Genomic DNA, 23,233 nt, shown 5'->3' on the forward strand with positions numbered 1-23,233 from the left:
TCATAATAGATATTATTGCACCAAAACCTGTGACTTTATCATTACACTAATTATTTCCCAAGATTTAGGTGCTCTTCTAGCAGAATTGTTAATGCTAACCCCATAAAGGCATAGACAGTGTCAACCTAAGAGAATCTCTGGATGCCATCATCACTGTGAAACACATAAAGAATCAAAAAGGAGTAGAGCTATAGAGGAGTTGTCACTAGATAATTAACTGGATTTGCCCCCAAAGAACTCTCAATGTCTCAGTTTGATCAGAAACCTGCATTTTTCCCAGCTCTGCTGCAAATGCACTTCCCAAACGCCCAGGAACAACTATTGAGAAAACGAGAGACAATAAATAATGATAGAGTTTTAGTAGTTACAATTTACAAGTCGGCTACTTATTGTAGAATCCATTACAGTATCTTGTTGATATAATGAGTTTTCACGCAAGTAATAGTATATTTGATGCGATAATAAATAAGCTTGTAAATACATTTTTTCTAATTAAAAATCAGTTTAATATATAGAAATAAAAAATCTATTTTCATGTCTTATTAGTGATCACATACCAAACCATTTTTAGCTACTGATTAGATGGAAAACCATTACCTGCGTTAGCAATAGAGCACACAATCTCGTTGGTGGCACTGGCACAGGCATGAAGAAGTTATGCATTTGAGGTTTTTATAGTAAGTCGATTGCATTTAGATGAAAAGTTACTTGCATAGTTAGTGTAAAATTATTATTTGTCTCAAAAGTTTAGACGGATAGAAAGATGTAGATTAAATTATTTATATTTTTATCTTAACATTTTTTCTTCAAGTCAGGGTTTGAACTAAGTACCTCATGTCTAATACGATGTAAAATCACTACTTGTTGCAAAATTTTAAACTAATAGGAAGAAATATATTTAATTATTTATATTTTGTTTTAACCATAAGTCCACCATCATGTTTGGGACTCAAAAGTTCCTTGGAATTTTTCTATACTCAATCCAAGTATCTTTTCAAGTGTGAATGGTAATTTGTCTTAATTACTTCGGAATCAGTCACAACACTATAGTAAGTTACACAACCCAATGTGATACACATGAAAAGGGGGCTCCCAAAAATATTAGACAACCAACTAGGGGAGGGCAGTGCCCCCCCCCCGGGCAACCCATCTCACTCCGCTCGGGCCTCGCTTGGGGGGGCTGTGCCTTTGTCCGCTGGATGAGGGTGGTGGGGTAGCCACTCGCATCAGGGGACCCCTGTGGATGCAAGGGGCGGGACGGGCTGGGCCCCTGCCCCGTATATATATATATATATAAACCAAAACGACATCATTTTATTCTATCCCTAAAAGTCCGCCCCTTCCCAACTCTTCCATCTCTCTTAGCTCTCTCACCTTTCTCTCTTGCACCCACACACACAGACCTCTCTCTCTCTCTCTCACACACTCTTGTCTTCGCCTTAGCCGAGAATGTGTGTCTCTCTCCTATGTTTTGTAATGAGGACCCTAAATTAATTTTGCATTTTACAATGGTTGTTTTGGATTGCACTATGGACGATGAGACTCATGAATGGATCTAGAGGATGGGGTTGTGATTTTTGTGTTGTGGAGAAATTTGTGTGAATTTGTGATGTAAATCTAGGGTTTCAATCCAAACCCCCCCAACCCCTGTGTCTCGACTCACTCTCTCAGACGCTCTTTTTGCCTCTTCTCTGCCTCTCTCACTCATTGTCGTTGCAACCAACTGTCGTGGTTGTCGAAACCCTTTTTGTTTCCATCTCACCTTGTAGTAGAAAGTATCTCGGACTCAAAACCCTAAGTTGAAATTCTAAAATCTGTTTGTTTTAATAGAGGATAGGGTTGTGTTTTGGACGCTATGGAGTTTGATTTTTGGTTGTTTGAATTTCGGTGTTTGAACAAATTGTTTTGAAAAACATTGGGTTTCAATCCGAACCCTTAAGGATTAACACCCAAATTAGTTTAGGAGTTCAAATTGAACCCCTAGATGATTTTAGGGTGTCGAATCCAAGACTTTGAATAATTTAGGGGTTCAATCTGAACCCCTAATGATATGAACTCGTGGGAATGGAATCACTTGAACCCACAATGAATTTGAAAACTCACCCAAAAAAGTCAAAATCAAGTCAATAGATGGAGAACCTAGACTCGTTGAGAACTCGTTTTAAGAACCTAGATTATATTAAAATTTAAACCCAAAAACCTATCTCAAAAGCCCAAATTACAAGGAGGAACGCCACAAAGGTTGTGATTTACCTTTGATAAGTTCAAAAGTTCAATCAAGAACAAGAGGAGTAAACTCAACTCATAATGAATAAATTCATTAGATTTCATAAAACTCTTAAAATGAGGCTACAAAGAATATTTAAAGCAAAACCTAATTAAAACTCTAGCCAAAATAACTCCCCATCTTTCAAAAATGCCCCTTGTGTGAATAGTGCCCCATCTACAGTGCGGCTACAGTACTCGCTACAGTAAAAGCCTAACCCTAGTTTAATAAAATAATAATTTTTCCAATATGCCTTTGCATAGGCCCCCCTTAAGTCCTTCCCATAATAAACCTAATTATTCTAAACTAATAAAATAAGTTCTTTAAATGAATTAAACAAATTGAAAGCCTTCAAGTGCTCAAGGCCTTTAAGTCATGTCGTTGCCCTCTTCTATAGCTTATCAAATGAATTAAAATTGGATATTCATCCTTCAAGCTCATCTTGAATATTGGGCTCTTGCTAAACTCGTCCCAAGTGGACTGCATCAATTCTTGCATTGTCTCTTTGATCTTCTTGGCTCTTGACCTTGTAATTGGCCCATCTGGAACTAGCAAAAGATCTTTAAGACTAGGTTCATGGTGGTTCCCATCATTCTCTCTTTCCTCAAAAGGATTCGACCTCAAATCTCTACCTGGATCAAGGGAAAAAAATGTTAGTAATATTGAAAATAGCAGAAACAAGATACTTACTTGGAAGACTCAGTTGATATGCATTATCATTAATTTGTTCAAGAATTTAGAAAAGTTCATCCAAGCTACTCCTGTCATCAACTGGTGAAGGCATTAAATCTAAAGGAGTAAATAGATTTGAGTTTATAAATAATTCCAAAAGGTTAAAATTGAGTAGCAACATATACACTCCAATTATATGTAAACTCAATGAATGACAAACAATACTCCAACAAATGTTCATCCTTACACCAAAATGATCAGTCCAATTATATGCAAACTCAATGAAATGCAAATGATACTTCTGTAAACGTTCATGTAACAAGTCAATATATGACAATTGATGCTCCCACAAACGTTCATGAAACACACCTAAAACATTCCTAACACCAAAATAATCACTCCAATTATATGAAAACTCAATGAATGATAAGCAATACTCCCACAAACATTCATGCAACACGTTAATGAATGACAAATGATACTTCCACAAACATTCATGCAACACGTTAATGAATGGCAAATGATACTCCCACAAACATTCACGTAACATATCTAAAATCTTCTTTACACCAAAATGACTCATCAAACCAAATCCATGCACAATCACCTCACGCATAACACTAGTAAACTCACAAAGTCTATTCTCTTTAAACAAATATCAGTCTAGTCTATAGAACTGACCAAATGATGCATTCTCACGTACTCCATACACACTAGCCAAGCCATCATCATTAACATACAATTTCTTATCATATTAAAGTCTCAATAACTTTGCATCTAAAATGATGACAATGACATACCTTCTTGCTAAAACATCAACCACAAAATTTTTCTTACCTTATGTGTACTTGATTACATGAGGAAATGTCTTAATGAATTGCACTCACTTGGCATGCATGCATTTTATTCAACTTACCTTGTCCCTTCAAATGCGTCAATGACTCATATTTTTTAAAGAAAGGTTGGGTAGGGATTGTCACATCTGGCACAAAATCAATATAATGCTCTATCTCTCTAATGGGTGGCAATCCACTAAACACACCGCTAGAAATCTTGACCTCATATTCCGGTAAAAAATAAACAACAACACTAGGCAAAGAGTCGTTAAATTCGTTAGCATAAAAACTTTCATTAGCATAAAAACTCACTTTTGTTTTTCTGTTTCTCTCTGTAATCTCTCTTTCTTTTTCCTGTCGTGGCTCAACTCTTTTTTCTTGACTCTCAGCCACCTCTCTATTTTTTTTTTACTCTCCCTTTTTCTTGATGTTTTGGCCTCATTCTTTTTTTTTTTTCTCTCTCTCTCTCTTTTTCTTTCACTCTCCTCTTTTTTTGAACTCTGGGAATCACAATTATTTTTCAACTCATTCTCTCTTTTTCTTGTGGTTTCAGCCTCACCCTCATCTTTTTTCTCTCTTATTTTTCTCTCGCTCCCCTTTTCGGCCTCACTTTTCAGTTGCAATTCGTCCCCATGGACATGTGTTGGAGTTAAATGAACAAATTTGATTATTTTTCCATCCTTTTCAAAACTGTCATGTTCCTTAATCGATCATGAATCACCTTCCTATCAAATTGTCACGGCTTCCCCAACAAAATATGGCCAACATGCATAGGCACTACATCACAAAGCACCATATCCAATGATCATACTACATACCTTGTTGTTGATGTGTCATCTAGTATGAAAAATGTTCTCGCTCTACTGCTCTGTATCATCCATCTTAATTTGTGTATTGAGTGCACGCTTGGCAACAAGAGAATTACTATACTCTTTATTCTCATACCCATTTTTAACATTAGACTCACGTCGCCTCCTATCTCTCATGCCCTGTAGATTTCTAATTACCGCTTCTTGATAGTCCATCATATCCCTCACTTCACCCAACACCAAGTTCAACCGCTCAAGCTGTTGTTGCATGGCTTGCAACACAAATGATGAGTTATTTACCATCCCTTTTGGTGATGAGTCACTCCTATGAGACATCATAATGTGCTGCACAAAAAGCATGTTAGTGGAAAACCTCACACACTCTCTTACGTGTTTACACTCGAATAATGACACTCCACTCGTATTTCACTTTTAATTGATTTTTTCCCGATAATAGTATCACACTCTCATACATTTTACCTCAATAGTTTTTCAGCCTAAGTTCTTTAAGAACTAGTTGAACTAAATCAAGAAAATACAACCTTGTATTATTCCAACCAGCAATAGGTTCAAGAAACAAGGAAGAAATAAAATGACATGAGACTCAAGGAATTTATACGAGAGAAATAATAATTATAAACCAAGATACCAACTAGAAATATGTATTCAGCCCCTTTGATGATAAAACTCAATCAACAAATGTATTTCTTTCTCTTTGTTGTAACTATGTAGCAACCTTTGAATATGCTACCTTTTTTATTCTTTTTTTTTTTTTTTTGAATTTTCTTTTCTTTTCTTTTCCTTTATTTTATTTTCTTTTCTTTTTCTTTCCTTTCTTTTCTTTTCTTTTCTTTTCCTTTCTTTTCTTTTCTCTTATTTTCTCTAATTCAATCACAAACAGCAATATTCAATTGTGAAAATCAAGCAATTGAATTCAACCACACAAGAAGTGACAATGAAGTAGAAGAGAAACAATGGAACATCACTCCAAGCAATTGACAAACTTAGAGATGCAAGAAACCCTAGAACTTTGAAACCCTAGGTGATGTAAATTTCAGCCAAACCAAAAACTCTAAAAATTTCGGTAGCCTACTTTTTGTTTCCTTTTTTATTTTATTTTTTGCAACCCTATAACAATGAAGCCCTAGAATCAAAATTAAAGATGTAATAATTAAAAGATAAAATCAGACCTGATTGGAAACCTTGTTCTGATACCAAATGATATGAACCTGTGGGAATGGAATCTCTTGAACCTACAATCAATTTGAAAACTCACCTAAGAAAACCAAAATCAAGTCAATGGATGGAGAACCTAAAACCCATTAAGAACTCGTTTCAAGAACCTAGATTATATTAAAATCTAGACCCGTTGAAGAATCTGTCTCAAGAACCCAGATTACAAGGAGGAACGCCACAAAGGTTATGAGTTATCTTTGATAAGTTCAAAAGTTCAATCAAGAACAGGAGAATTAAACTCAACTCAAAATGAATAAATTCATCTAATTTCATAAAACTCTTAAAATAAGGTTACAAAGAATATTTAAAGCAAAACCTAATTAAAATCCTAACCAAAATAAATCTCCATATTCCAAAAATGCCCCTTGTGTGAATAGTGTCCCATCTACAGTGCCGCTACAATACTCGCTACAGTAAAACCCTAACCCTAGTTTAATAAAATAATAACTTTCCCAACTTGCCCTTGCATAGGCCCCCCTTAAGTCCTTCCCATAATAAACTCAATTATTCTAAACTAATAAAATAAGTCCTTTAAATTAATTAAACAAGTTGAAAGCCTTAAAGTACCCAAAGCCTTTAAGTCATGTTGTTGCCCTCTTCCATAGCTTATCAAATGAATCAAAACTGGATATTCATCCTTCAAGCCCATCTTGAATATTGGGCTCTTGCTAAACTCGTCTCAAGTGGATTGCATCAATTCTTGCATTACCTCATTGATCTTCTTGGTTCTTGACCTTGTAATTGGCCCATCTGGAACCTACAAAGGATCTTTAAGATTAGGTCCATGGTGGTTCCCATCACCTAATCTAATTTAGGGTTTCATATTGAACTTCTAAATTAATTTAGAGTTTCGATACAAAACTCTAATTTATGTTAGGATTTCAGATTGAAACCCTAAATTGGGTTAGAGGCTCATAATGAAACCCCTAACCTAATTTATTTTGAGGTTTCAATTTTGAAACCCCATATTGTAGAGATAGCCTATAGTATTTTCGTTATCTATATTTCTATCATAGCCTCAAAGTCCATATTTAACATCAGGAGTGCATATTAGATCCATTTTGGAGTTCATTATCTCTTACCAATGTTGAGGCTTCGATTTGTAATAAAAATTGGACTAAATGGAAACCAATTCAGTTTTGGAAGGTGGTAGGCTTTGCGAAGAGCTATGAAGAGGAGGGTATTGATCATCCTGAAAGCGATAATCACTCTTAATTCATTATTTTACTTTTTTTTTATAAGAAAATATTCATATATTGCATCAAGGATTGCAAAAGATTCTTATCAGCCCATGCAAATAATTTGGGCAATAGAATTAGGTACATAATCCCCCCATACAACTAAATTCTCAACATTCCATACTAATCTAGCAAGTTTGTGAGCAACTCTATTACCCATGCAATCAACAAAATGACAAGAACAAACATCAAAATAAGACATCAATCTTTTAACTTCCATAACCAGATTTCCTAATCTTGAAGAAGCAGTTGGTTCTTTTTGTAACTCATCAACCAATATCTTGCAATCTGATTCTAATAATAGATGAGTAATACCTCTTTGAAGGCATAACTAGGGGTGTAAAAAAAACCGATAAATCGGACCGAACCAGTGGGTTGGGTCCGGCACCGGTTTTATTTTTCTTAAAACTAGTCAAAATCAGTCTAGTTTCTATTTTTCTTTTTCTAAAATCAGATCAGACAGAACCAGACCGGTTCATATATATATTATACTTTTTATATTGTATATAATTTTTATATATAATATATAACTATATATAAAATAGTTTGTATTATATGATAAATTACTAATTAATATAATATTAAATTTTAAAATCTTATATCACTATAGTCTATTGTATTAATAGTTATACTAATACTATATAGTGCGTATTAATAGTTATATTAATACTATGTCACTATATATTATAATATACTACAATATATTATCACTATAGTATTATATTCTATAATATACTATTATATATATATATATTATATAAGATAGTATATAGTATATTAAAACCGAAAAATCGGACCGGAACTAGTAAAACTAGAAGTACCGGTTTATGGGGGTAACCGATATGGAATCGGTTCTTGAAAATTCAAAACCGGTGCATACTGGTTCAGTTTCAGTTTTGTTCAAAACAGGACCAAACCGAACCAGTTACACTCCTAGGCACAACTACAAACCTCTTGGCATTGCCACCAATTCTATTGTTTCTGAATCTTCAATAAAATGTTTCACCTTATTTGCTGCAAGTACTACATCCCCCCTCTCATCCCCAAGTATGACCCCAATACCAGCTTTCATATGATCAAATAATAGAGCCCCATCAATATTAAGTTTGAGAAAACCCACTGGTGGATATCTCCAGTTACACCTTACATTGATCTGATGTGTTCCTCTATGCTGTGAGAGAACTTTGTGACAGTTCTTCAAAGAGTTAGCATGGTCAACAACCTGTTTAGGAGTAAGTGAAGTAGATTCATGAATCTTTTTATTTCTCCTAAACCAAAAGTTTCATGCTATCAAGAAAAAAGTTTGTAACTCCTCTGCAGAATAGTTATTATGCAAATGTTGTATTAGATCAATAAAAAATAGTGGCTTTGGAATAACAAACAGAGTAGGCAAGTAGCACATCCATATTTCAATTAAATCAAAACAATGCACAATAGCATGTGCCAAATCTTCATTCTGCTAAGTACATAAACTGCACTTTGGATCAATATCCACATGTTTCTGAAGCAGCTTTGAATAGGTTGGTAAACAATCTTGACATACTTTACATGCAAAGATCTTTATTTTATTTGATAACTTCATCTTCCAAATGGCTTTCCATAGCTTAGTAAGGTTACTGCTCGTAGAGCTCTCCTCTACTAAATTATACCTGCTATTTTGGATCATTTCGTATGCACTATGAACACTAAATTCACCACTCCTTTCTGCCAACCAGATCCACTTATCTTCATAATCCATTGGAGATATGACCTCAAGAACAATAATAGTCTCCACAAAGCAAATTGTCAAAAGGTGAAAATGAAATGGCTAAGTGCCTTATTTATAACAAAAGCATAAAAGGAAACCCTAAAGTGGTTCCTTGTAAATGATGGCTTGGATGGGCCGCACGTGGCCCTTGGCAAGCCTTGGCCCATAGTGGCCTAGGTTGGCCCACAGCATGGGCCATGTGCTGGCTAACCTGACTTGGACTGGGCTAGTAATCTTTAAAATTTCTACAGCTATCCTTGGATTGAAGAGAGCTTGTAACGACCCGGCCCAATAATTTTATATTTTTTATTATTATTTGTTTTATTGGGTCAAAAAGCCCAAACCGTGAGATCTTGTATCAGACTCCACATTCCACACGATACACTTCCGTTCCCACTGCATGCACGCATCTTTCTATTTTTTCCTAGGGTTTTTCCCATCACTTATTTATACATGTATAATGCACATAGAAATTATCTCCTATATTTCTCTCACGCACAAACATTAAGCCGCCTTCATGATTCGAAAATTGTCGTGCACCAAGCAAGCTACGTAGCAAGGATCACGGCAAATCCACCGTAGCACCAGTGCAGTTCCTCCCCTTGCAGCAACTCCATGCTGACACCACCATCATAGAAGGGTAGATTACTACCCAGCCCCATGAAGGAACCGCAACCACCTTGCGAAAACCGTCAACCGCAACCTGCACCACGTACGTATCAGAAGCCAACCATCGGGAGCCTAAAACATGCACTAACGCCACAAAAATGCACGAACGCAGCCCTATTTTGCACCCATCGAATAGAGCACGGTCAACAACAGCCATAAAGGGCCGCCACTTGACGATGGAACCACCATGGTGACTCCACTGCCCAGACCATGCATGACCGTGAAGCCCTCCATGCACTGTCACACGTACGCCACGCGGTGGCTCCTTGCCAAGCACCTCGACACTGCTAGTCCAGGTTGTTCCGCCACCACCCTTTGCCAGGGATAGCTTAAGCGTCATAGAAACCACAGGTCGATTATTTCCCGTTGAACCCACATCTTCCCGGTAAGCCCACAACCGTCACCAGCCTCCTCTCTCTCTCGGTTGTTTTCGGCTTAACAGAACTCTCCTTCTCTAACTCTCACTTCCTCTCTCAGTGTCGCACCTCCCTGCCCAGAGGACCACCCGGTCGCGCCGTCGTGACCCCTGCCAGCCACCCAAAGCTGCCGCACGTCAGCTTCTTCTTTAGTGAGTCCCCTACCTTGCACGCCTCTAATCGTTGCTCTGTGTTTCTCTACATAATATTAGTTGCTTTAGGTTTTGTTTTAGTTTGCTTCATACACATGTTGAGTTTTTACACAAATACCCTTTAGGCTTTAACACATTGCCTTGTAACTTTCCTATATCTACGGTGAAGATTATTTTAGTGTTATAATGTTACTACCCTTGGGTTGTAAGCCATGGCAGATTACTTGGACTTGATTTTATCATACTTATGTTGTGAGTTAAGTTTACTCTGAAAGGATATTGACTTGTAATCTTAGGCTTAATCTTATTTTATTTCAACAATAGTTTTAATAATTTTATTGGGCTTAATATTTTAAAAGTCAGTTTTTAATTAAATAAATACATTAGTCAAATGCTATTTTTATAAGGAAGTGTTTAAAGAATTTGAAATATATTTTAAAGTATATTATTGAGACTAATATTTTTTTAATATTCTTTTGTCTATTTAGTATAATTTTAATAAAATTATTATGTTAAGAATATTTAAACAATATTAGTATTTATTAGGTTTCTTATAAGATTTTATAATTATGTTAAGAAATGAAACTTATTTTAAGAATTGAAGTTTTATGATTTATTTTAAATAGCTCAAGTATTTTACTAAATTATAATATGTTATTAGTATTTAAGTAATTTAAATACCAGGATTTATTGATTATGGTATTAAACAAAAGATTTATTTGACTATCTTTAGATTTGTGAATTTAATTAAGTAGGATATTGGTACTTATTGTTCCCAAACAGATTTAGTAATAGTTATTATTGCGTATAGGTGACGAGTAACGAAGTGATATTCTAGAAGAAGCACAGCGAGGATTTGATCGCAAATTAGGATCATCACAGTTTAGCTTAAATATAAGTATCATTCAAGCCAATTCATTGATAGCCATTATTTATGCACCACTCATGTCATATGCAAACATGTCATCCAACATAGCATACGATCAAGTCATTCCGCATCATGTTCAGGTTCAGAAATTATAATTATATATGTATTATGTCATGCATCTCATATGTATAAGACACATAAGCTATCTTAAATTCAAGTGCAAGATAAAATCAGACCAGTTAATTAGATGACCATTCAGATGCATGGTACGAATGCAGTTCAGTTTTAGGGTGGATGTGCAAGCCACAAACTCAAGCGTGGTCCACCATAATATGCCAGAATACTATCAGTGACTTCCCTTGTTGCAGTGGGACGTGGAGCTAGTGCACAACCTGGCACACAGGATTAAGTGTGTTGGCCAGCCAAATTAGTCAGTTAATTCAGATCAGTCAGTTAATTCAGATAAATCAGTCATGCATAGCATAAGCATCAGTATGAACAGTCATGCATTTTAAGCTCTCAGCATAAAAACTTTTATGAAAACCTTATGTTTATTACGTTTACGTTGTGATTGACTCATTTTAGTTTGTTTTCATGTTTTTAACCACCCAGGTGAAGATGATGAACACGAGCGAGCAAGCCAGGATTAAAAAGAGCAGTTGATTTAGTTTCAGACCTTCTAGAATAAAATTTACTTTTGTGACATAAATTTTACTCAGTTTATTCTTTTAATATTTTTGGAAGATATTTTATTAGACAGTTTTTCTACAAAATAAATCCTAATTTCAGTTATTAAATATAAGATCTCTTGCCGGGTTTATTTTATGAAAAATACGTGACACTCCTAGCCTACAGGAAGTGGGTGTTACAGAGCCCCTACTTTATGAATTTCCCACCATCTTGTTTCCAAATTGATAAGAGAATCCACAGTTGTTGGTAATTTATTCTGCTATTCCACAGTATGATCAAGATGCAAATTTCTGTAACCTGGAACCCATGGATCATGCCAAATATTAATAGTCATCCCATCCCCTACTCTTTTTTGACAACCCTGTTTGAGATAAGCTCGTCTCTCATATCTTTCTCCAAGCATATGAAGGACTATAGCCTAAGCTAGACTTAAAAAAAATATGTTTTTGGAAAGTATCTTGCCTTAAAAACCGTATACAACAGAGATTCTTTTTCTTTAACAAGTCTCCACCCTTGTTTAGCAAGAAGGGCCATGTTAAAAAGCTTTAGATCTCTAAAACCCAACCCCCCTTTAAACTTAGAGCAACACATCTTCTTTCAATTGATCCAATGAATCTTCTTATTACTCTCAGTTCTACCCCACCAAAATTGAGCCATCAAATTTTCTAACTCTTCACATAGACAATCAGGTAGCCTAAAACAACTCATAGCATATGTAGGAATCGCTAGGGTCACTGCTTTAAGCAAAACCTCATTTCCTCCTTGTGATAATTTTTTTTCCTTCCAACTTTGTAATTTTCTCCAAACTCTAGTCTTAATTTCAGAAAAAGCAAAAGGCTTTTTCTTTCCTACCATTGGAGGCAATCCTAAATACTTCTCATATTGTTGCACAATACTACCTCCCCACAAGTTCCTTAACTCATCTTGCACATCTTCACCCACATTTCTATTGAAAACCATACTAGTCTTAATATATATTTCATTACTTTACTTTTGCTTATAATATATTGTGTTTAATTTATTTGACAAACTTTATTTCAAATTCAATATTTTTAGGGACAACTTCGAAAAAAGAGACTCAATCTCAATCTACATTGGCCATAATTTGACTTTGATACATTATTGGTTTGTTAACTTTGTTAATTAATTTATTGCAACTTGTACGTATGTTATTATTTTTCCCTAATTGACTTTCTTTTCTTGTTGAGGCATCATATTATTCATATCCTCATTTTTTTTTTTTTTTTGCTTTTTTTTTTTTTTTTAGGATTTATGGTGTCACTTGGAGTTGGCAAATGCTTGCTTGTTGCTACATGTTGTTACCTTTATTTATTTAGTTTAATGTATTTCAATTGTGATAACATTATTACTCATTCAAGCTATTTGACAATTTGTAGTATTTCTAGATTGATTTGTAGTAGTTTTAGATTAATGTGTTATAATTCTACTTGTAATATATTAGAATTATTAGTTAGCAACTGTATTAGGTTTATTTATATTTAGAGATAACATTTAATTTTATTTTTTATACATTTAATTTCAATTAAAGTGAAAACATGTTTTGTGGTCTAAAAAATAACTCAGAAATAGGTTCTGGACCCAATGGGCCCATTGAGGCCCACGGGTGGGCACTCGCCCAAGCAGGACAAGGTCGGGGGGCCCACATAAAAAAATTACTATTAAAGGAGGCCCTTATCTTGGGCTTTGGGCCGAAAGGGGGCAATGGAGTGGACCATATGGGTCAATTTCCGATTTTTTTTTTTTTTTTTTTTAACTTGGTTGAACTTAATTTGGGATCTTCACTTCTCTATCTGTAAGTTTGAATGTTTAGTAATATTAGTTGTTTAAAAATAAAAAAATTCAAAGAAAAAAAGATAGATGGAGAGTCACGTTGATATCTTTCATGTCTTTTTTATTACTATTCATAGATCATCTCAGTATCCGAACGTAGTCTTAGTATTGACAATTTTCTCTCTTTTTTTTGCTTTATTTTCCTGCGTCTTCTAAGGAAGCAAAAAGAGCATTCAAAAATGAGTTTAAATACAATGGAGACAAGCTGGCATATGGCTACATATAAGAGAGACAGAGAGCACTCGAATGGATTGAAGTGGACAATATGCAAATCAAGATCGGCTAAGGTTGAGATTTTTCTTTTTTTTCTTTTTCTTTTTCAAAAGGGACCTCAATCCTGTACTATAATGCTGACCTGTTAGCCTTTTATTGACCAGCTTTACACCAATATCGGATTCAAAAGATATTCCCCGTATTCAAACACAACAATGTAATAATGCTATATCTCAAACAATAAAATACAATAAAATATAAATAGTCAACAAATAATTTTTATTAAAATAAATTTATAAACTGACGTAATTTAATGTGATGTATTATCAATTGTATAATATATTTTACTTTAAAATACAATAGTAAAAGATACAATAAAAGAGAAATAATCAATAAATAAATTTTTATTAAAATAAATTTATAAATTGACGTGATTTAATATAATATACTATTGATTGTATAATATCTTTTACTGTAAAATACAACAGTAAAAGAGAAAACAAAAGAGAAATAATCAACAAATAAATTTATACATTAATGACATGATTTAATGTGGTGCATCATCCCATTGTATAAATTTGATAGTTACCTTAATTTGTAAATTTATTTTTATTAAATTTATTTATTGATATAGCATATAAACCATTTACACAATTATATTTTAAATTATGAGCATTCTTATAAAATAATTTATAAAAATGTTCTGAATTTAAAACATTTAATATTAAAAAATATTGTACGGTCTGTTTTGAATACTGTGATTCTGTCTTGAACGAGAAAGATAAAAAGTACTCTGTTGGTACGAAATTTTCCCAACCATTTACCACAGCCAAATTCCCCAATCCTGCATTTCCTTTCATGTGTGTATTTATTTAATGATAAATTATTTGTAAAATTCTCAAATAGATAAGTTTAAATTTTTATATATAAAAAAAATGAATCCTATCCTTAAAAAAAATTATTCTTCATTAATAAAATTAATTTTTTTAAAAAAAATTTCTATTTATAACTTATAAGGAATATTTTAATTATAAATAGATTAAATAAAAATAATCTTATAAATTGATGTAATTTTATATAATTTATTAAATTATTAAATTATTTTTATTATAAAATAAATTTAATAGATTATATAAAATTAAATTGAGATTATTTTCGAATAATTTCTTTATAACTCATAACTTATATCTAACCTTGCTCTTATTTAATTAAAGGTAGTGTTATGGATTTTGAGGGTATCATATCTGAAATGGACATCTCACAGTCGTCTCCCATCTCTGTCACAGTCCCACTTGAATGTCTGACAGAAAGTATGGTGGGGCCCAACTACACATTGATCACCCAATAGAGAGAGGGAGGGGTCCACTTAGGAAAAGACGAAGTTGCCCTAAAAAATGTACCCTAAACAAGTGGCAGGCTAGAGTCCAAAAACTAAGAACGAAAGGGACTACTCAAGGAGGGTCGTGACCCCATGTTTTTGCCACTCTCTCTCTCACAGCTTAAACCTTTTGGTCAAAGTAGTACCCTCTCATATTCCAAGCTGAGCATAATTTTAGGGGAAAAAAAGGGATTGCTTACGTGTCATCTAGGGTTTGGCCTCGAAAGGTGAAATTGACATCTGTAATGTACTCATTGGAAAGGACAAAACTGTCCTCTTTTTCAGAAGATCCATGTAAATTATTAATTAAGAGAAAGGTTATGGAAGTTGGAATGTGATTAAGTTAATTAAAGTAATGTTGGTGTGATGGGAGTCTAACCAAATGATTAGGCCTCTCACCTTCTCCTCTTGTTTTAGCCTTTTAATGCAGATTTTGTTCTTTCCTTTGATTCTTCTTTAACAACATATTATACATATATCATGCTTTGCACTCCACCCTGCATGCACTCTCCTCATCATCAAACTTATGTCCTACACAACATACATTATAAATTTCAAATAGAAAAAACTTGGGCGGTGGTCCGGCTGCTCCCCTCATTAAGTAGCATTCTAATAGTTGTGCACCACGTAATTAGTTATAGTGTTTACTACACTTATATACACCGGATCAGAGATCCATACAACCACTCTCTCACTCCTCCTTCTTCTATACAATCCCAGATCAAACGAAATCCCACCCCACACTCATCTTCAACAGCACTCGATCCAGACAATGACAAAGACTTCTTACCATCTCAGAGTTCGGCTCCGCTTTCTCACAAAAAATAGAGATTTTTACACGCACGGAGTGCAAAGAGAAGTAAAGCAATGGAATTAGGCTTTGAAGAGAAGGACTTCCTAGCATGCTACAGAAGAACCAAATTTGCCAAGGAAATGGCTTTGGCTTCCCCTTTCGCTTCATTGGAATAAGTCGTCCGTGCCGCGAGAGACATATGGTTCAACAAGGTTGATGTTAATGCTTGGCTCCAAGCCTTTTCCGCTCATCCCCAGATCGGTGATTCCACCCCTGCTTCCCACCACCACCGCATAAGTCCCACTAGCGCCTAGTTGAGTTCTTCGTTAAAATTAAATCTTAGTGTAGTTGAATACTGTTTATTATAAGATTACCCACAAATTGAAAATTGGAGGAGGAATTAAGTGAAATGGATTCTGTAGTTCCCAACTAATTTGTTGTCATCTCCAACCCCTTTCCCATTTTCTTGCTTTTTGTGTGGTGGAAATGAGTTTCGTCTTGGGAGGCAGGCTTGGTGGCGGTGCAAAAAGACCAAACAACGATTTCTGCCTCATTTGCATGTGGTGATTCTGTGTGGTGTGGTCTAACTAGTCTATTGTGTTTTTTCCTATGTGTCACTGTCTCAATTGAGGGCTGCTCTTCTATCTATAATAGTCCGACCATCCCTCAACGCTTCTGTTTCAAATAATCGTTGTTTTCGATCTCTTAATGTAATTGAATCCAAACAATCTCAAAAATGGGATATTATTGTTTCCTTAGCTTAGCTTCTGAATCTTGAAGCTCATATTCACTTGAAAGATGAGATTGTGCTTCTTATCATTGTAGCATCTTAGACCCCATTTCGATAATAAGATGAGATGATTTTAGTTAAAAGTTGAATAAAATATTATTAGAATATTATTTTTTAATATTAGTATTATTTTGAGATTTGAAAAAGTTAAATTATTTATTATATTTTATGTAAAAATTTTTAAAAAGTTGTAATGATGAGATGAGACGAAATGAAACTGTTTCTATATCCAAACAAGACTTTACCGTTGCATGGTCAAATGGTATACATATCTCAATGCTGGCATGTATGATATATACATGTCTCGTGACAAAATATATGAGATGTATATCTTTCATCTAACCGATGGAGCAAAATCATGTCTAGAGATGGACACAATTCATGTTAATTGTGTAGATCATAAATCGGATTTAGATTTTTTAGAACTTTTGTCGAAATTCTAGGCTGAAGAGAGAGAGAGATGAATATATAAAGAGAGCCCAACAACATTCTCGACTAGCATTAAATGTCAATAAATATTGTGAGACTTACTTTATACGATTATATGTACACTACTTTAAACCCTAGGCTTGGACATACAAATCCAAACCCGTGGATATGTTTTCAATCTACTCTTTGACAAAAAGCTTTGAAAACTCTTAGCTTGAATTAAAAAACATGGAAAAAAGGGAGAGAAGTTTAGACTCTTATTACAAAGCTAGCCCGTAGTTAAATCTTTGTATTTTTATTTTTTATTTTTTGGTAATCATGGATGTATATATTAGATTAAAATAGAGATACAAGATGAGATGATTAGGGTGGAATGCCTCGTACAAAAATATCATTACAGCAATTATAGTGCTCAAGGGAGAAAAGGTAAAAAAAAAAACCATGAACCATAGATTCGGACCTATGTTCCTTGGTTGAGCCAAGGAAGCAGCCGACAAAGGTACTTTGCGTTTATCCAACAAGTGGTTTGATTGCTTGTGGCTTTGAACCACAACCAGAAGAGAAACGCTTATGTTCAATGGAATGGTGTATTTCATAGGAGAATTCCACTTCCACTACTTTTATGTTCTCGTTCGAGAAAATCAGAAACATAGTTGGATGACTAGAGCAAAAAAATACCATCGTCGAAGGAACCACACGTGCACTGGCCATTGTACCAACACACGGGGTGTGGAATGAGCGGATTTGTGACGATATGTGAGTTTAGGGATATAATCGGTCTGGTCCAATCGGTCTTGGAGGAGAATTTCGGACCTACCGCTTTTTTCAGTCCACCAAAAATCCAAACCGATAAGGACTTTGGACTGGATTAGACCGCTTTGGTTCTGTCTACTCAGTCTTATTGGGATATTTCGGTCCGAGCTATTTTTTTTCAAAATTTTGACAAAAACTTACATAAAATGATAAAAAAAAAAAAAAGTGAATGATATAAACTAAGTTGTCTAACTAAGTATATATTTATCTAATTAAGTATTTTAATTAAGTATAATAAATTAATAATGCTAATAGTATGTGTACTATCAGTGATTAATAGTTAATAATTTTTCTTACAATTCTTAACCTTTAGTTTTTATATAATCTAAGCATAAATAATTAGATTATAAGAGAATTAAATAATTAATTATAATTAGTTAGAAGAAAATTACATAATTACTTGTTTTTAATTTATATAAATATTTAAAAAATTATAAATATCATATAAAAAAATTATTTAAAAACTTGTATATTAAATTCAGTCATGTTCAAAGTGAAAAAACCCTACCCCAAAATGGGACCGAAAATTTAATTTCTTTACTTTCTTAGATTGAGATCGACCGGTCTCTTAATCAGTCCTATCTAGACTGATTAGGGTGAGTTTGGATCACAAACTCATTTCAACTCATCATTATAACTTTTTCAAATCTCAATACAAAATATAATAAACAATTCAATTTTTTTTCAAATCTTAAAATAATAATAATATTAAAAAATAATATTCTAATAATATTTTATCATCTCAACTCAATTCAATTCAACTCACTTCAACATCTAAACACACTTCAATCCGGTCGATTTTCTTAATATGAAGGAAAAATTTTATACCCCTACGTGAGTTAGACGCACTAATCAGATGATGACATCTCTTGACCCTCTGTATATTGGCGACTGGAAAGTACGGTGATGCAGCATATGTACATTATTTGGTAGGTGGACATTTTCAGATTAAGCAGAAAAATTATAATGAGGGTGAAATAATGAAGGTGAAAAACGTTTGCCAAGGAATAACATTAAGAGGGAAAGACAGCGGCCCACACGGCATCAGAACTTTCCTTAAAGGAAGGATTCAAGGAAAATTATTTAGGCAATGCAAGCTCAGTGTAGTCTTTAAAAATAAAAAAATAAAAAATAATATTACATATAATTATAAAGTACAATCATTTTAAAAAAAAAGTAAGATTTATTATTAAGAAATTAATTTTTTTCATATAGATTCTATATATATTTATTTTTTTAAAGTAATTACATGTCGTTTATATACTCATAACTGCAAGTATCATTTCTCTTATAAATAAATAAATAAACAAATTAAATTCCAAATTTTTGTTTGAAACGAAATGTCCGGATTTTACACGTTTTAAACTTGTATTTAATATTAGAGTGATGCTAGAGCCACCGCTGGTGGCTCCCGCTGGAAGCCACCACTGGCTCTAGTATGTGTTTTTTTATGTGTTTTTTTTACAATTATTTTTATATAGATATTTTTAACAATTTTAAATATTTTAAAAAAATAAAAAAAGTTATAATATTATTAAAAAACATTTCCTTAATCATTAAGTAAAAAAAAATATTAAAAAATATTTCCTTATTCATGAAGTAAAATAAAAAAATAATTTTTTTTTACTTCAAAATTAAAGAAGTATTTTTTAATAATATTATAATTTTATTTATTTATTTTTTTATATTTAAAATTATTAAAAACATCTATATAAAAATAATTATAAAAAAATATATAAAAAAACACATGATAGAGCCAACGGTGACTCCCAGCGGGAGCCATAGCGGTGGCTCTATCATTTTTCTTAATATTATTCAAAACTAGAAGGGCAGTCTTTTATTTTGTCAAATATTTAATTGCAGTATGGTCCTAGCTAGTCTATTTATTAACGTCAATTTAAAAACATATTTATTATATTTATATACGTATATTTGATAATATTATATATATATATATATATATATATATATATGAAAATTAAGGTGGAATATTCGACGCGACTAGTGAAAGTGTGAAACAGGTTCTATCGGATGCACAAAAGAAAAGAATAGATTCCAGTCTATGTGAGCTGAACACTCATCTTCCAACTCTCTTTTGCTTGTAAAGCTCCTACGGGGACTGGCTCCTAAGTCCATAAAGCTTCTACAGTAGAAAGAAAAAAACTTGCAACTCAATTACAAACGGGGGTGATGATTAGAGGCTATACCACGTGTAGGAGGGGCAGTGGAAATCATACTCTCACTCATTCTAATGCATGCAACACCATATCTTTTCTCTTCCAATGCTCTCTCTCTCTCTCTCTCTCTCTCTCTCTCTCTCTCTCTCTCTCTCTCCCTACCACTGCCTGAAATTTTTGGGGTCTGTTGATCTGTCAGTTTGAATGGATTTACCTTGGCCTTTTCTTATGTTGGTACGCTTGATAACTCTCTCTCTCTCTCTCTCTCTCTCTCACTCAGTTTTCCCTCACTTTGTGGGGAGCAGTGGTTTGAATAAGTAGATTCAGATTTGGCCTTTAAACTTTGAAGATTTTTGAAGTTTTTTAGGGGAGTGACCTAAAGCTCCCAAAAGGTTGAAAATTTTAAGGAAAAGGAGTAGTGGAGAAAGGATGATGGAAACAGGAAGCTGATCTTCTTGTATAATTGTATCATTCTCTTATTATTTTCAGATGCAGCACCATATTTTCTTCTCTTCCAAGCCTCTTCTGCAACACACCCAAACCATATAACAACCATCCATTTTCTTTAGGGTTAGTTAAGAAACCATTGATTCAGGTTTAGGCATACTCGTCGATGGTCTTTTACCTAAAATAGCAATCTTAGTCATATTTGACTACTTTGAACTCCCACATCAAATCAAGAGTACTCCAAAAGATAGAGCAAAAGAGCCAGATGAGGACCCATTATTGATTAGACGAAGCTTTACCCCATTAGGCCCATCTTCTCCCCTCCGTTTTAGATTCTACTCACTCTCTCTCTCACCCGTTTGTCAAGGCGTTGCATGCATCCTGGCTGATGGCTGAGGAAGGGGGTAACAGCATTATGAGGGACTATAGGAAAGGGAACTGGACACCAAGTGAGACAATGATTCTGATTGAGGCAAAGAAGATGGATGACGAGAGAAGAATGAAAAGAAGTGGGGAAAGTGAAGGAAGGAACAAATCTGTAGAGCCAAGATGGAAATGGGTTGAAGATTATTGTTGGAGAAAAGGGTGTTTGAGGAGCCAAAACCAGTGCAATGACAAATGGGATAACCTTATGAGGGATTACAAGAAAGTGAGGGACTATGAGAGGAGGATAGCCGAGAGAGCCGAGGCCGGGGATGAAGAGTCTTATTGGAAGATTGAGAGGAATGAGAGGAAAGAGAGGAGCTTGCCCACCAACATGTCGCCTCAGATATATGATGTTTTGGTGGAGGTGGTAGAGAGGAAGGGAACAGCAGCAAGTCAGAGGATGGTAGGCGGGGTGCATGTCTCTACTTCCAATCCCAATCTAGGCTTTGTGGTTGAAAGACCCGTGGCCGTGGGTAACATCGCTCAGCCTTCCTTGCCGCCTCTTTTGCAGCATCACATCTCCACTAGTCAAGTTCCGCCATTAGCACTACCAGGAGCAGCAGCGCCACCACCACTGCTAACGGTACCTGCTCTCACATATTCTCAGCCAATGCCCACAGTAGGTACTCTCTCTCTCTGATCTCTCTCCCTCTCGTCTTCCGTTTTACATTCTGCATTTTTGTGGGTGAACTGAGAGTCTGAGATACCATTTCTTCCTTCTCCCACAATCCATCATTACTAGATTAGGGCGTGAGAACATCCTATGCTTTTAATGTGTGACCAGTTGCAATGGGTTTTGAATTAATGTCTGTTATATCCAATACACTCTGACGAGTACTTCCAGCACAATTTCGGTGTCCGGTTGAAAAATATCATACCCAATAGGCTAGCTAGCAGTTAATGTTTGTTCTCTGGACCAGGTAAATCGTGTTTTTGACTGATCATTTCATCACTCTAAATCGATGGCTTTTGGGGAGTCATAGTTTTCTCAGTTAGTATTGATTATTGGTTTGATTTGGTTCCATATATGATTTTGGAGATCATGCGTGATAGCTCAGATCCTGATACAAGTGAGCATTCAGACTCACCAGCAAAGAGAAGGAGAAAAGAAGGTGATCAAAGTGCAGAGGGAACAAGTGGCACTGCAAATACAAGCACCTCACATGAAGTGGGCACTGCAATCTCCAAAAGCGCTTCCATCATAGCAGAAGCCATTCAGGCCAGCGAGGAGAGAGAGGAGAGGCGGCACAGAGAACTTCTGAGCATGCATGAGAGAAGGCTGAAGATTGAAGAATCTAAGAAAGAGATCAATAGGGAAGGCATTGTTGGCCTTGTTGATGCCATCAATAAGCTTGCTGATTCTATCAATGCCTTGGCTTCCCACAAGAATCATCAGTCCCCTCCAAAATGATCATTACTAGTAAATAAACAAATATGCATGATTTTATAGCTGAGATAGAGATCAGAAAGTCAATTCCATTTGCTTGGTTTGTACATAAATCCCATTTGTTCCCTATTGTATGCCGGATTTCACTTTCATTAATCATTCTAATTATATATCATCATCCTCTATCCCCCTCTTTATTTGGTTTAGAGTGTTATTCATTAGTGAGACTTGTTTAATTAGATTCATTAGTGAGATTTGTTTTGGGGCAATATACATACATACATATATATATATGTATGGTTCTTATAAGATGATAATATGTTGAATTTGTTGGATTAAAATGGTGAGACCTCATCTAACTTCCATTCCATTACTCATTGTTTATTAAATTTTGATTTTTTTTAATCTCATGAACAAAGTAGATATAGAATAAAGGATGAGTGGAGTATATATAAGTATTGTCAAAATATTGATTCGGTCTTGTTTATTTTTACAATTATTCTCGTTTCATCTAATCTAATTATTTTATTTTTTTAAAAATTTTTATACAAAATAAAATAAATAATTTAATTTTTTTAAATTTTAAAATAAAAATTTTATTAAAAAAATATATTTTAATAATATTTTATTCAACTTTTAATTGTCATTTCAATTCATCTCATCTGCCAAAAAAAATTAAAGCATTTCAAGAACTAAATAATTAAAAACTTATTTCAATAACAAATACGAGATATTAATATGAAAATAGAAATTAAGTGTTTAATTTTGAATCAAAATGTAAAAAAAAAATAAGATCGGTTGTTCAATTTATTTGTTATCTAGAAATTGAGGAGAATAAAATAATTAAAGTTTGATATGAGTAATTTCATTTTCCCATTAAGAAAAGGATTAATTCTCTTACGAACAAAGATAACCCATACAACATAGAAT

General features: G+C 34.1%; 1 protein-coding gene across 2 annotated transcripts; it reads left to right on the forward strand.

The window, feature by feature from the left end:
- Positions 1–19,973: 19,973 nt before the first annotated feature.
- LOC109020711 (trihelix transcription factor ASR3-like) lies at positions 19,974–22,562 on the forward strand. 2 transcript variants are annotated; one of them, XM_019003234.2, is made up of 2 exons: positions 19,974–21,539; positions 21,975–22,562. In XM_019003234.2, the coding sequence occupies exons 1-2, from the start codon at positions 20,879–20,881 to the stop codon at positions 22,325–22,327; spliced, it is 1,014 nt and encodes a 337-aa protein (XP_018858779.1). In that variant the 5' UTR covers positions 19,974–20,878; the 3' UTR covers positions 22,328–22,562. The 2 variants fall into 2 exon arrangements, with proteins under 2 accessions (XP_018858779.1, XP_018858778.1); XM_019003233.2 differs by having other exon boundaries at positions 19,974–21,535; positions 21,956–22,562.
- Positions 22,563–23,233: the final 671 nt, after the last annotated feature.

This window comes from Juglans regia, chromosome 3 (assembly GCF_001411555.2).
Source record: "Juglans regia cultivar Chandler chromosome 3, Walnut 2.0, whole genome shotgun sequence".
Lineage (NCBI taxonomy): Eukaryota > Viridiplantae > Streptophyta > Magnoliopsida > Fagales > Juglandaceae > Juglans > Juglans regia.

Coding starts and splice junctions, on each gene's coding strand:
- LOC109020711 (XM_019003233.2), top strand. CDS start 20,879: ATGGCTGAGGAAGGGGGTAACAGCATTATGAGGGACTATAGGAAAGGG. Junction 21,536..21,955: donor ATTCTCAGCCAATGCCCACA/GTAGGTACTCTC, acceptor ATGATTTTGGAG/ATCATGCGTGATAGCTCAGA.